Below are 13,645 nucleotides of genomic sequence, written 5' to 3' on the forward strand. Positions count from 1 at the left end.
TTGTGATATAAAACCTAACACAATGTGTTTTATAGAAAACATAATAAAAACACATTGTGTTAAAATTTATTGTATTAAATTCAGATCACAGTATGTTGTGACCAGTTTTCTAGTTTCTCAGAAATTTTAGTTTTTAAATTAACATTTTACTAAACCATAACGTCCAAGTACATATAATATGAAAACTCACCAACATCAGGGACTAAATGTGAAAACTTCAAAAGAAAACGAATTCAGCCGCCATCTTGTCGGCTTCTTTGATAATTATGTATAGATATAGATAGATATATCTACACACTGAAACCCATAAAAGAAAAAAAAACAAAAAAAAAAGGAAAAATAGTTATGTTGAGAAAGATGAAGTGAAAAATAGACAGACCTAAGAACATGAAGATAGATAATCATGTTGCTTTAATGGTTCAAAGATATCTAAAAAAAAACTACACGGATGATCTTGAACATTTTAATAAGGATGCGCAGAACTTACTCCCGGTAGAGGGAGCCAATCCTATAATTAAAAAAGAGTGGGGCGCCAATAAACTTGTTGAAACATATTGTCGAACATAACCAAATGCCCAGTTCCCAAAGCCGAACGTCTCCCAGGTTTTTATTATCTCTTCTAGTTGTTAGACAATAATTGTTAGGGTTATATGTTATTCATTATTATTATACAGTAGTTAATTTATTACTGTATGACTTAGGATAATCAACTTATTTTGCTTCTAAATAACAGAGCCAACAACTGAGATTGGTGAGTCGTCCAAAAGGAGCTCGGATGTGGATGCTGAAATTGGCGACTCATCCCAAACTTTAGAAGCAGAGGCTAATCTACAGGACTTTGATGATTTCATAAATGATTTTGCTTGGGACGACGTCAACGATTTTGCTTGGGACGACGACATGCCATATCTTAGTGATTTGGGCCTTTTACTTTAAAACAGAGACAAACGATGGTGGTTTGTTGCAAAACAAGCAATTTTTTATTAAGAATATTAGTAGTACATTAATAAATAATTGCTTGTTCAGGTAACCAAAAAACCACCATCGTTTGTCTCTATTTTAAAGTAAAAAGCCTAAATCACTAAAATCTGGCATGTCTTCATCCCAAGCAAAATCATTAACGTCATCTCAAGCAAAATCGTTCATGAAATCATCCAAATCCTGTAGATTAGCCTCTTTCTCTGAAGTTTTGGACGAGTCGCCAATTTCAGCATCCACATCCGAGCTCCTTTCGAGCGACTCGCAAATCTCAGTTGTCAGCTCTATTATTTAGAAACAAAATAAGTTTATTATCCTAACTCATGCAGTAATAATTTAACTACTGTATAATAATAATGAATGACATATAACCCTAACAATTATTGTCCAACAACTAGAAGAGATATTAAAAACCTAGGAGACATTCGGCTTGGGGAACTGGGAATTTGGATATGTTCGACAATATGTTTCAACAAGTTCATCGGCATCCCACTCTTTTTTAATTATGGGATTGGCTCCCTCTACCGGGATTAAGTGATGCGCATCCTTATTACACTGTTCAAGAACATCCGTGTAGTTTTTTTTAGATATCTTTGAACCATTAGAGCAACATGATTATCTATCGTCATGTTTTTGGGTCTGCCTCTTTTTCGCTTCATCTTTCTCAACATAATTATTTTCCCTGTTTTTCTTTTTCTTTTATGTGTTTCAGTTGTAGATATATCTGTAACACCCATCATTTAAAAACATGGATTTCCAAACTTATGCAAGCAAGGTTATATAACTCTCCGAGTCGGCCGAGTACTAGAGGTGAGTACGGTTTAGTTTGGATCGTTTTTTTTTTACTAAAAACAAAAACCGAACCGTTATATTTTGGTTTTCGAAAATTAAAACCATTGGGTTTCGGTTTTGGTTTTTTCGGTTTTGGTCTATTTCAGTTCGGTTTTTCGGTTTTAGTCAGTTTTTAACCACTTGTGGTTTGAGTCAAAATGAGCTTGAAAAGTTTATAAGTTTATACCCTATGATTACATTATAATTAATTTCATCAAGTTTTCAAAACGATATTAGTAACAATAACATTACAACAAGGACAACAAATCCATAAAAGTAAGTTGTAGAAACTTCAAACAAGTTTTATATATAACTATTTATATGTTTTATGCGTTATTTAATTATACAATTATTAAAGCAAATCAATTTTGTTGTGTATTTTTGCTTAAAACATATAGATGATATTATTATATACACCTAAAATTGCAAATATGTTAATAAATTTACTAAAATTTAATAATAAAATGATATAAATAAAAAATAAAGTAAAGAATATATATTTTTGGTTCGTTTCAGTTTTTATGGTTCGATTTTCATTGGAAACCAAAACCGAACCATAACTTTCGGTTTTTATAAGACCAAAACCAATGGTTTTTTGGTTTTTTTGTTTTGGTTTTTTCGATTTTCGGTTCGGTTTTTGCTTACCCCTATCGAGTACTATAAATAAACTCCTGACTCCCCACCTTGCTGAGTCGAGTCCGAGTTACGAGTGGTCGAACCTTGATACGAACAAAATAATGATGAAGCGTGAATCTATCAAGTAATCCAACGTTTAATTTTCAATTTTGAATTATTATGTTTATGTTTCAAACAATTATATTTAAATTTGAAGTTTGAAATATATCTTTAAAGTTCTGTTACATATAATTTGTCCCTGAGTTGAGTCCGATTCTCCAAAAACTTCTGATTTTCTCCTACGTCGAGTCGAGCCCGAGTCACGAGTTCTTCAACCTTGATGCAAAGTGGTGATTTTGGTATAATAAGTGACACTTCTTGGCCATTTTCGTCTAATTACTCTAAAGTTAACATTCTGCTTCCTATTTTCCTATTAGAGATACCATAGGCAAGTGCGGGGTAAATATGTCTCTTTACATATATATAACTAGAAACTTTACCCCACCGGTTGTCGCTGGGATTTTTTTTTATCCCGCATAATCACATAATATATAGAGATCATAAAAATTGATCTCCATACAATAGAGTCTGTTATTTGAAAGAAATATGGTTTTTGAAATGAACAACAAGTTTTGTGAGCAACTTATTAGTTGCTATATGATATTGTAGAAATTTCCAAATCGGTGGATGGGTGTTGTTGACGATTAGGGAGACTATTGCCCTTTTTATGCCTGAAACAACACTTTTAACATAGAGTTAGTGGTTATTGTAGTTAAAAGCTTAAATATAAAGAATATGAGAGTTTTTTGCTAAAGAATCAAATTCAAAAGTTTTATGGTAAAAATATAAAACCTGAAAAGGTTGTGGTGAAAATAAGAAAGCAAAAAAAAAGTTATCGTGAAAAAATTATGGCAAAAAGTCACTATAATTTGGAAGTTTGTGATCAAAATATAAAATTAAATGTTTTAGTGGTAAAAATTAAAAAGTTGAAACAATTAACTCAAAAAAGTTACTATAAATAAGGCTACTTAAATTGTTATATATATAACGAGATGGGTACCCGCGTAATACGGCGGTGGTGGCAGCAACGGGTGGTGCTATTAATTGGCAGTGGTGGTAACGCTGTGGATATTAATCTAAAAGTATTTGACGTAAATGATAGTGTAGTTATTTTATGGTTAAGGGATTTATCTTTTGTAAATAACTTTATGAAGAATATTATAGAGATATTAGGTATAAATATTTAAAATTAATTAATAAAGGAGATAGATAGTTTGGATAAATATGGTTGCAAAATATTTTAGGGATATATTGGGTAGATTTGGTATGTGAGTTAGGAATATGTTAAAAATTAAGGTTATTTTAGGTATTTTAAAGGTAGAGAGTTGAAAATAGGGGATAGATAGTTTGGATAAATATGGTTGCAAAATATTTTAGGGATATATTGGGTAGATTTGGTATGTGAGTTAGGAATATGTTAAAAATTAAGGTTATTTTAGATATTTTAAAGGTAGAGAGTTGAAAATAGGGGAGAGTAATTTGTTTATTAATATAGTATAGATAGATATAGATAAAAGTTAACGTTGAATTTTATTACAGTATTATTTAAGCTAGTATAATAGTAAAATAAAAATTTGATAAATATTTAGGTATTTTAAGAAAACAAACTGGAATCTCATGTTAGTTTGGCACACTCTAGAAGGTTTGTGCTCCATGTTATCCAATCATATAAACTTTTTATGAGGGTGCATTGTATATTATTCGAGTTGATAACGAAGTCTTTACAATAAATTCTATAGTTCTATTGAGTACAATTCAACTTGACCCCTTAGGATACAATTTGGCATACTCCATGTTTTAATCTTTCTTTATACTCGATCATTTCCCTTTGATACCTCTCCTTATCCATCAATCCTTGCTTCTGATAAACCTAATATTATTGCAAATAATTGACCTTAATATAAGAAAAGTCAAATGAAAGTTGTACAATATATTAATATACTTATAATCGTTTTTCTCACAATTTTATCTTCGGGAGAAAGGTTGTTCCATGACTCGCCGATCATCTTTGTGAACTCTCTTTCTCTTTCGGGATATCTTGACTTGAGTTCGGCATGTTTTTTTGCAAAGAAGAAATTGTATCCGCTTCGATTAGTCTTTGGGCGAGTTGGGTCACCTCTGGATTTCCTCTTTTTTCTCATCGTTGTACTAGTCGGGTCCATATCATATGGAACCATGGCCTTGTGTTGCGCTTGATAAAGAACTCCATGAAGGATCTCAGAACCGAATTGTATTGTCACTAGATAACCGTATTCAAATTTGGTATGAATTATCCCAGCGGCTTCAAACGATAAACACTCTAATAAAAGATTTTGATCAGCATATATAGATGTGGCACTAAAAATTGATACACAATCATTAGAACATTTAATTATTTACCTGTGTAGATAGAAGATTTGGATGACAAAAAGTAAGTTTGTTCATATTGATATAAGAATTTCAAGTAATGTTTTCTTAGTGCATAAGAAGCACTAGTTGTGGTTGTAGAGAATCCAAAAATTGAACCCACCTCCCTCCATTTTTTGTATGCCACGACCTACAAGCATCAAAGGAACAAAAAACTTAAATTTACAATTGAAGTATAAATGGACAATGGTTGACTCTTTTGCTTACTAGAGAGCAAGTCTACAATTAGGTTGTTATTTTATACCGAGGATGCATTGAAAATTTGAACTATATTAGTATATACTTGACATAAATATGAATTGAAATGAACCTTGTCAAAACCACCTCTCTTGGTCACTTCTATGTACACAATATGCAAGTTTAGCTCCTTTCCTCCTATCACAGGAATCCTATAATTTCAAAATCAAAACTACACACTAATCAAGTCCTTAAACCATATAAACGTAAAATTATGATATATAAAATAAGAAAAAGAGGATTAATTACATGAGTTTTGTACCCATGGAGTGATGAAAGCTATGGAGCGTTTTCCAGAAAAGAGAAGAGTCTTTAACTACGTCGTCATGGGAGGCAAGTGCGACTGGATAAGATTCAGCCTCACTACCAGTTTTACTTGCCAGTGACATTTTTGAGCCAGCACGACATTAGGGGGTTACTGGAAAATCAAGAGGCCAACAAAAGTAGACAAACAAATTGAAGAAATAAGAGACTAGAAAATAAGAGTCATAGAGGTATATTAAGGCTCTTTTTGCAATAAATACAAAAATAAATAAATTTCTTTTATTGTGACTATATCGTTTATAACATCAGACTCTTTCTTCCCGACCTATTTGACTCTGTGGCCGCAGTTATAGTTATTGCATTTTCTCTTCTACATTTAGTCTAAAAGTTAATAGTAGTAAATTGAAAAAATTGGGTGAGTTGAAGCTAGGTGTGAAGGTGTTGTACTGTTTTTCATAGCGGTTAAAACAATCAAGTTTGGTTAAAATGGTCAGTTTTTGTATGTTTATAAACGTCTTGGATTGGGTTAACTTTACATATTTTCTAGTGTTATTAAACCGCTGGTCCTTGATTGGGCCGGAATCGGACCGGTACTTTTTATGAATACCGATTTGACTTAAGTTATTTTCTAGTGAAAACGAGCCGGACCAAATCAGGTGAATCGGATTAAATCGGACCAATTTCATAATGCGATGTACTAAATATACTTCGAATTCTGCATTACTTAAATAACATGTACTAATTCAGCAAAACTTTATATATTTGTTAGGTTATTAATCCATAAGGTAATTTATGCAAAGCATTTCTTACATATTACTAGGTAGTAAATTTCATTTTACGATGGCATGTAAATTTCTTAATAACTGTTTACAAATGATAAATGATATATGTGTTTTATTGTATTGTACAGTACATCCCTGTAAAACATATTTAGTAGTTTATGGTTAAAATTTAATGGTGTACAAATCTTTGATATAGAAAAAAAAAATGCTATTTGTTCAATTTAATTTATTTATTTTTGTCATGGTCATATTGTTGTTGAAAGATTAGACAGATGATCAATTAAAAGCTAGTATATATCCATTTGTGTTTCAACTGATGTTATGGGGATCACAAATGAATTTAGTGATCAGGAAATTGTATGAGTTTATCTTCGATTTTTTTTCCCCAAATTTAATTTTGACCTTTTATTGGGTGGCTCAAGTTTTTAATGAGATTATTATCATTATCTCCTATGAATATCGGGCCCTAAAACATTACTCATATTCAAGTATGTTGGTAATAATATACGTATCTAATTAATTTGGTAGATCTAATATATGCTTATATTTTTGGTAATGATATACGGAGTAAGGCTGACATAACAAGTTACACGAAACCTGTTAAGGCATGAACCTGTTAAGACACGAACCTGTTAAGGCCAAACATGAACACGACTTGTTAACTAATCATGTCATTTTTTTCAAACACGAACACGACAAGAAAATTAACAGATACACCTGTTAACATATATATTATAGAATTTTTGACTAATATTTTTAAAAAATTCTTAACAATACAAAAACTTTTACAAATCAGAACTATTATATAGAGATAATAATCCTTACATTACAAAAGTTCATAGACATCTTACCTTATAAAAATCATATATCAAATCACAATATCAGTTCTTGGTATTTTATATAAATGTATAATCTTAACAAGTCTTAACAGGGTTCAATAGGTTCGGATCTGTTAAGACACGAATTTTAACAGGTCCTGACCTGTTAAGACACGAAACCTGTTAAGGTCAAACACGAAACCAGTTAAGAACAGGTCGTATCGTGTTAACAGGTTCCATGTCAAAATTGTCCGCCTTAATACGGAGTATGATATCTACTTATTATTTTTTTATTTATAAAATTTGGTCTTTTTACGTTTTGATACGCAATTTTTTAGTAGTAAAATATAGAAAACACCTAGAAATGAATTAAATGTTTATGCATATTTTTTGGGTTTATTTATTAATATACGATTTTTTTTTTATTTCTTAAATCACCGTCAATACGTGTGTACCCAATTTGATGTATTTGGTGCATATTATTTGGGTTTATTTATACGATTTTTTTATTTCTTAAATCACCGTGAATGCGTGTACCCAATTTGATGTATTGTTATGGTGCAACGATAGAATGGATTGATTTTGGTTATAGGTCACCGATTCAAATTCAAGTCATTACGGGTTTTGCGGATATATGTGGTCATCTTTCACCATTGGGTTACCTTAATTAAGTAGACGAAGTTATTTATTTGTTAAAAGTTACTGTATATGACTATTGTAAGTTTGTAACACTTTATATATTGTACAAATACAACCGCGCTAGTAGCGCATCAAAACACTGGAATGTGGTTAGTTGATTTTAACATTCGCGTAACTGAACACATGGAATATTTACAAAAATTCCGAACCTATTCCAGAAAATCAACCCCATGGCCTCTTCTCATAATCACCAACTTTCTTCGCATTATTTCGAATCACTGAACCTTCACAAAAGTAAAATCAAATCATAACTTGATTTAAATGAGAAAACAAAGTCGCCAAGTTGACTAACGGATAAAACCACATAATTTAATTAGCTTATTTTACTGATTAGTGCCAATACCATATTGATTTAATAAAATTATCTAAGAAATAATGACCACTATGACAACTTTCAACCATTGGACTGATAGGACTAATTTGACGAGTCAAAGATGAAACATTAGTCAGATAGTCAAATAGACTCATATAAACAAGAATATGATAGAGATGTTTTAAACCAGAGGTCTCGACTCAGGTATTTTTTGCCGTGACTCATCAATCAATAGGTTGACATTTGACTCAATTTTATCATTGGATGGACGGGTTGCAAATATGTGTAGATAATTTGTTTGTGGGACAGTCTTAATTCTATCACAACAGTGTACAGAGGTTGTTTCTAGGTTTATATTGAATAGGAAAAAACCTTCAGCGTTACAAAACATAAAAATTGAACTCTTAACCTTGTATGTCAATTAGGTGTATACATAGTTAAGAATAAATAGTGTAACACTTACATTGTAATCAATATAGACTTGGAGTAAACCAAATTGGGGGAGGCCATTGACGTCCATTGTACAAGTTATTGGGATCACAAGGCAAAGCTTCAACCCTACAATTTTCCAAATCATAAACACCCAAATCATGATTCCCATTAGCACCATCATAATTCCATTCTGAATAATCATCTGTGAAATATACACAATTCCCTCTACAACCAGGAAAATCAGCAGCACAAAACGCAACCGACGAGTTTTCTCCTAGAAACAACGCCCATCCGTCTAACTCGCTCATACTTTCCCATTTCGGTCCATTCAAAACAAGCTTACACACACGAAACTCAGTAGTTTTATACACAATATCAAGCTTGTTTTGATCCATGTTGAACTCTAACTCTGTATATCTAGTCACTAACAACAATTCGTCTTTCCATGTCACTAAATATTGCATATCACCCCCAACTTGTCTTGGAGTTTCGATAAACGACACGTTTGGAGAGTCCCTATTAACGTCACATTTTGCAATGGTCCCGTGTTTACTCACGGCATAAAAACACCCTTTGTAATAAACCACATCCTCACAAAACGAATTTGCTTCGTCGATAAGCTTCCAACATTGATCCCCCTTTTTACAATAAGCAAGATCACCCGTTTGGTTTAGTATAGCTAATGCATAATAGTCCACATCCTCATTAGAAGGACTAGAAGAAAAAACCACTTTTTTGATATAAAAATCGCGCATTTCTTTTGCGTTACATGTATAGACATCATCATCTAATGTTTTGAGAGTGTATTCTCTTCCAATATCATTAGGAGCAAAACTTGTTACATTAGGAAAAGATGACAATGGAGGAAGGCATTGTTTTGCTTTGGTTAAAGGGTTTATTATAGAAATCAAGGGAGTTTCGTCAAGGATCACAAGCCATCCGTACGATGATCCACATCTACGGTGGCTATCTGAATCTTCAGGCAAACTAACAAGATGAATTTTGTTATCCGAAATACTTAAAAAGCTTCGAGTATTGATCAAATCAGGTTGTTCTAGATTTGTGCTTTTAGGAAGCATTAACCATGGGAGTTGACAAGGCAAATGTTTAGGGATTTTAGGTGTTGCATTACGAAAAGCTAAACAAACAGCTCGAAATCTAACGTAATCTTTTTGGACTTTTAGCTTTTTCGCGATTGTTTCATGCATTTCTGGTGGTAAATCAGACCAATCAACAGAAATCGCCATTTGTTAATTTGTTTCTTCTTTTAAATATGAAGAAACTAGTCGAATCTGATCATGGTCTATTTTCGATTGGGGATCAAAAGGAAGAGGAAACGTAGAGCGTGAACAAGAAAAGAATCAATGGGACGAACAGGCGCCCCACTGATTTGATCTTGTTTTCGGTCTCTTGTACGTATTCTTCTTCCTTGTGGATTGAAATGAATCGAAGGAAAAAATGATATAGAAATATATCATATTGGAGAAGGGGGAGTATCACCATTTTAGGGGGGAATAGAGATACAATCCATTCATTTAGAATCATAACAGAATGTAGATATAACGGTCATATAAAATCATGCTATAAATTTTTAATAAGTTTAAAAATTTTAAATCAAATTAAAGTTTAATTAATGAACAGTTTATACTCAATGACGAATTCTGAAGTTTCATTTAACAATTAATCTGATAGCTAAAAGTCTAAAACTAGTACTCAACATTTTATATATCAACAAAAGTGTTGTAACACACATTGTAACAAAAATTATGATAAAAGTGCTCTAAGGTTATGTTAAAATTATACCTTTACTTATAAAATTTGAGGCATTTTCAATGTAACCATCAACCAAACTCATTGTGGGTTTGAGTCTCGTAGTGGACAAAATGTATAGGAGTTTGATATTTCTCCCTTCCTTATTTTGATTTTTTAAACGACAAACACGAATTATTATTTCACATGCTAGCAAAGATGTGCCAAGAAATTACATAACCAAAGTTCAAAATTACAACAAATTGGTTCTCGTCACCATTTTAGCGCTATTAAAAATACATAAAAAGTAGATGGATCTAATCTCTTTAAATTAAAATTGGGGTAGAAAGAAGAACTTTCTTGTACCACTTCGTTGCTTTTCTTGCATAAGCACCAAAGGAAAAGAAAAAGGAAAAGATCCGCTCAGTGCCGCCTTCTACGGGTTTTGACCCTCAATATCTTGACGTTGTTGTGGGAGGTTAAGTTGTAGGCAAACCTTACCTACCTAAGTAGAGAGACTACTTTCATGTTCTACCTAAATGGTTTAAAAGACTCTTCAACCTTTGTATAAACACCACTTTGTTGCTTTTCTTGCATAAACACCATGTAGAAATTTAAATAATTGCATTTATAATTTTCTCCAACTAACTTTTGTCGTCGGGCGATGTCTTATACGGAGTATAAGATATATATGTACATTACGGGTCTCGAAGGCGTATAAATGGTTTATTCTACACCATCTACCAACTTTCTTCCAAACCTCCATAGCTAATGAGTGATGATGAAATTATATTAAAGTTAATTAAATGTGAATTTAAAAACGACACGCTGTTCCAAAAAAAAAAAAAAAAAACAAGATCATGTTTCATTATCATGATTCAACATTATTTATTTATTAATAATAACTAATTTTAGATTAGATGAAATTATATTAAACTTTCACTGAGATTTATGATAATTTTAACTAGATTTTAGATCTGTGTCCAACCCTTGATACGAGACTTACGACATTATCAATATTAGATATTCATACATTTAGTCATAAAAACTTATAAATTTGAATATATATGGTTCCAAGTGTTATACTTTGCAAGTTTTAGTACAACAATCACAGTTTCGTCACTATTATTATTAGCTGAGACATGTTGATGGAATTGTTTGTCGTAGTCATTCCACAATTGTGAATATGTACCTGACATTCAAGTATATGTCTTTGATCATGATGCCGACCCATAACATGAATAAGTTTGTTTTCAATGACCTGTCTTGTGATAATTAGATAACACTTATGATTTGAGTAACAATTGTAATTTTAAACATTAATATGCAAAACTAATATATAAAAAGGAAGATAATTTTGTACCTTTTTTAATTGAGAAAATAACCTCAATACCCAATTTTTTTAAAAAATATATCAATATACCCAAGTTTTTTTGGATTTTCACAAAATACCTAACAAAAACGCAATAAATTTCAAAAATCGCAATGAGATTATATAAAATCGCAATGAGATTCTCAAAATCGCATAAAGATTTAACAAAATCGTATAAATATTTTATAAATCTCGTAAAGATTATGTAATATTTGAAGTTCTCTATGAGATTCTAAGTTCTCTATGCGATTATCAAGTTCTTTATGCGATTCTGAAAATCTTTAGGCGATTTTCAATGTTCTTTATGAGATTTTTAAAGTTCTTTATGAGATTTTCAAAGTTTTTTATGCGATTCTATATGTTCTTTATGCGATTATCATAATCTTATTGCGATTTTAACAATCTCATTGCGATTTTCTAAAATTATTGCGATTATTGTAGGTATTTTGTGAAAATCTAAATAAAAATAGGTAAATTGATAAAATAATAATAATAATAATAATAATAATAATAATAATAAAATAAAAATTGGGTATTAAGGTTATTTTCTCTTTTTAATTTAAGAGATAGAATTAATATTGAATAGAGTTCATATTGATTTGAAAATGTTAAAAAAAAAGTAAAAACAAATTTAAAAGAATATATTTTAGAACATTGAACATATATATTGTATTTTTATCATGTGATATTAAATAGCAATTAGAATTTGAATGACAATTGTAATTTTATACATTAATACATAAAACTAATATATAAAAATGGAGAGAATTTTGTACCTCTTTTATTAAGAGATAGCATGAATTTTGAATAGAATTCATATTAAAATGTAAGCAAAAACAAATCTAAAAGAATATACTTCTAAACCATTGAACACATATATTATATTACATCTTTTTAAATGAATTTTTGTAGACAGTATTTCATATGTTGAAATTTTTTTATTTAGTTAAATGATTAAAATTTTAAAAAGATCTTTGATGGCTGAAAATAAAAATAAATTAAGTATTTAAGGCTAAAAAGTGTTAATTTTATATGGAAAACAAAAAATTGTAAATTAATAAACTTTCACCGAGATTTATGATAATTTTAATTGCCAAATGTCAAGTAATGAGATGGACCGCCCAAATCAATTGGGCTTCCTAGTGGACTTGATAAGAGTGATGAAGAGATTGGGCCTGATCTAATACAAAAGTCGATTGGAAGACGTCTATGACAGTCCAAAAATTAATTAATTAAATACGTCTTCTTCGAGCTAGTAAAGTTTTTATCACAACAAATTAAATTATTATTTTTTTTTTTGCATGATTGATATTATTGAAGAGAAAATTATCATCAACTTAATTTAAAATGTTTGTTAAGTTATTATTAACGACTCGATCTGACATATAAATTGATCGGAAACTCTAAACCAGATTTCAAAATATAACAAAGCCACAACAGAACGCGGGTAATTTTTTTTTACCTTAACATTTGAGTTTATCTAGGTTTATGTTCACATCTAAACAAAATATTCTGTTAATTTCATCATCTATTTTTAACCAAGTAAAATTATAGACTCATAGAATTAACTATTAAATGGTGAATTCGAGAGCGTCTCAACCCTATTGGAGACATAAAAAAATGTAATTTCAATGTTGGGCCATTAAAAGGTGAAAATATTGATACCCGATTATTATGAAGTTTAGACACACCTTTATACAACTCTAAAAAAGAAACTAATTAAAAACAAAAATTATTATAATGTAGACTCGTATTATAATTATTTTTCACTTCAATATAGAACATGCCCTAGTTGATTATTTACCTGGCATTTCTCGAAAACCAAAGCCTTCGTCTGAAGGTTACTGTTGACCGAATGTAAAACTTGACGACTCAACCAGCTAGCAAAATTTATCCTCAAAGTGTACGTACGTGATGCATCCTGCGCGCATTTGAACTTTTGAAGTAAAGTTGGACCATCTTTTAATTTTTGGCTACGAAATGTTACACTAGAAAAAAGAAGTTCATGTGAATCAACACTTGTTGTCAGTTGTCACCCTCGAGTGTGGCTGTGGCCCAAATATTCTATTTAAATTTGAGTGAGTATAAG

General features: G+C 30.8%; 2 protein-coding genes across 2 annotated transcripts; both read right to left on the reverse strand.

Annotated features, from left to right (window-relative positions):
• Positions 1-4,153: 4,153 nt before the first annotated feature.
• LOC122589482 (high mobility group B protein 9-like) lies at positions 4,154-5,609 on the reverse strand. The gene is made up of 5 exons (XM_043761776.1): positions 5,377-5,609; positions 5,201-5,279; positions 4,864-5,020; positions 4,446-4,783; positions 4,154-4,354 (listed from the first exon to the last, which is right to left on the reverse strand). The coding sequence occupies exons 1-5, from the start codon at positions 5,514-5,516 to the stop codon at positions 4,253-4,255; spliced, it is 816 nt and encodes a 271-aa protein (XP_043617711.1). The 5' UTR covers positions 5,517-5,609; the 3' UTR covers positions 4,154-4,252.
• Positions 5,610-8,472: 2,863 nt separating this feature from the next.
• LOC122590262 (F-box protein SKIP23-like) lies at positions 8,473-9,804 on the reverse strand. The gene has a single exon (XM_043762592.1). It carries the CDS (start codon positions 9,680-9,682, stop codon positions 8,474-8,476), a length of 1,209 nt encoding a protein of 402 aa, XP_043618527.1. The 5' UTR covers positions 9,683-9,804; the 3' UTR covers position 8,473.
• Positions 9,805-13,645: the final 3,841 nt, after the last annotated feature.

The sequence above is a fragment of the Erigeron canadensis genome, chromosome 2, assembly GCF_010389155.1.
Source record: "Erigeron canadensis isolate Cc75 chromosome 2, C_canadensis_v1, whole genome shotgun sequence".
Lineage (NCBI taxonomy): Eukaryota > Viridiplantae > Streptophyta > Magnoliopsida > Asterales > Asteraceae > Erigeron > Erigeron canadensis.

Bases quoted from the DNA above. Each gene is read 5' to 3' on its own strand.
- LOC122590262 (XM_043762592.1), bottom strand. From the start codon at position 9,682: ATGGCGATTTCTGTTGATTGGTCTGATTTACCACCAGAAATGCATGAA.
- LOC122589482 (XM_043761776.1), bottom strand. From the start codon at position 5,516: ATGTCACTGGCAAGTAAAACTGGTAGTGAGGCTGAATCTTATCCAGTC. The intron at 5,280-5,376 runs GTAATTAATCCT...TTGAAATTATAG, and splicing joins TCCATGGGTACAAAACTCAT to GATTCCTGTGATAGGAGGAA. The intron at 4,355-4,445 runs GTGAGAAAAACG...CAATAATATTAG, and splicing joins TTTCTCCCGAAGATAAAATT to GTTTATCAGAAGCAAGGATT.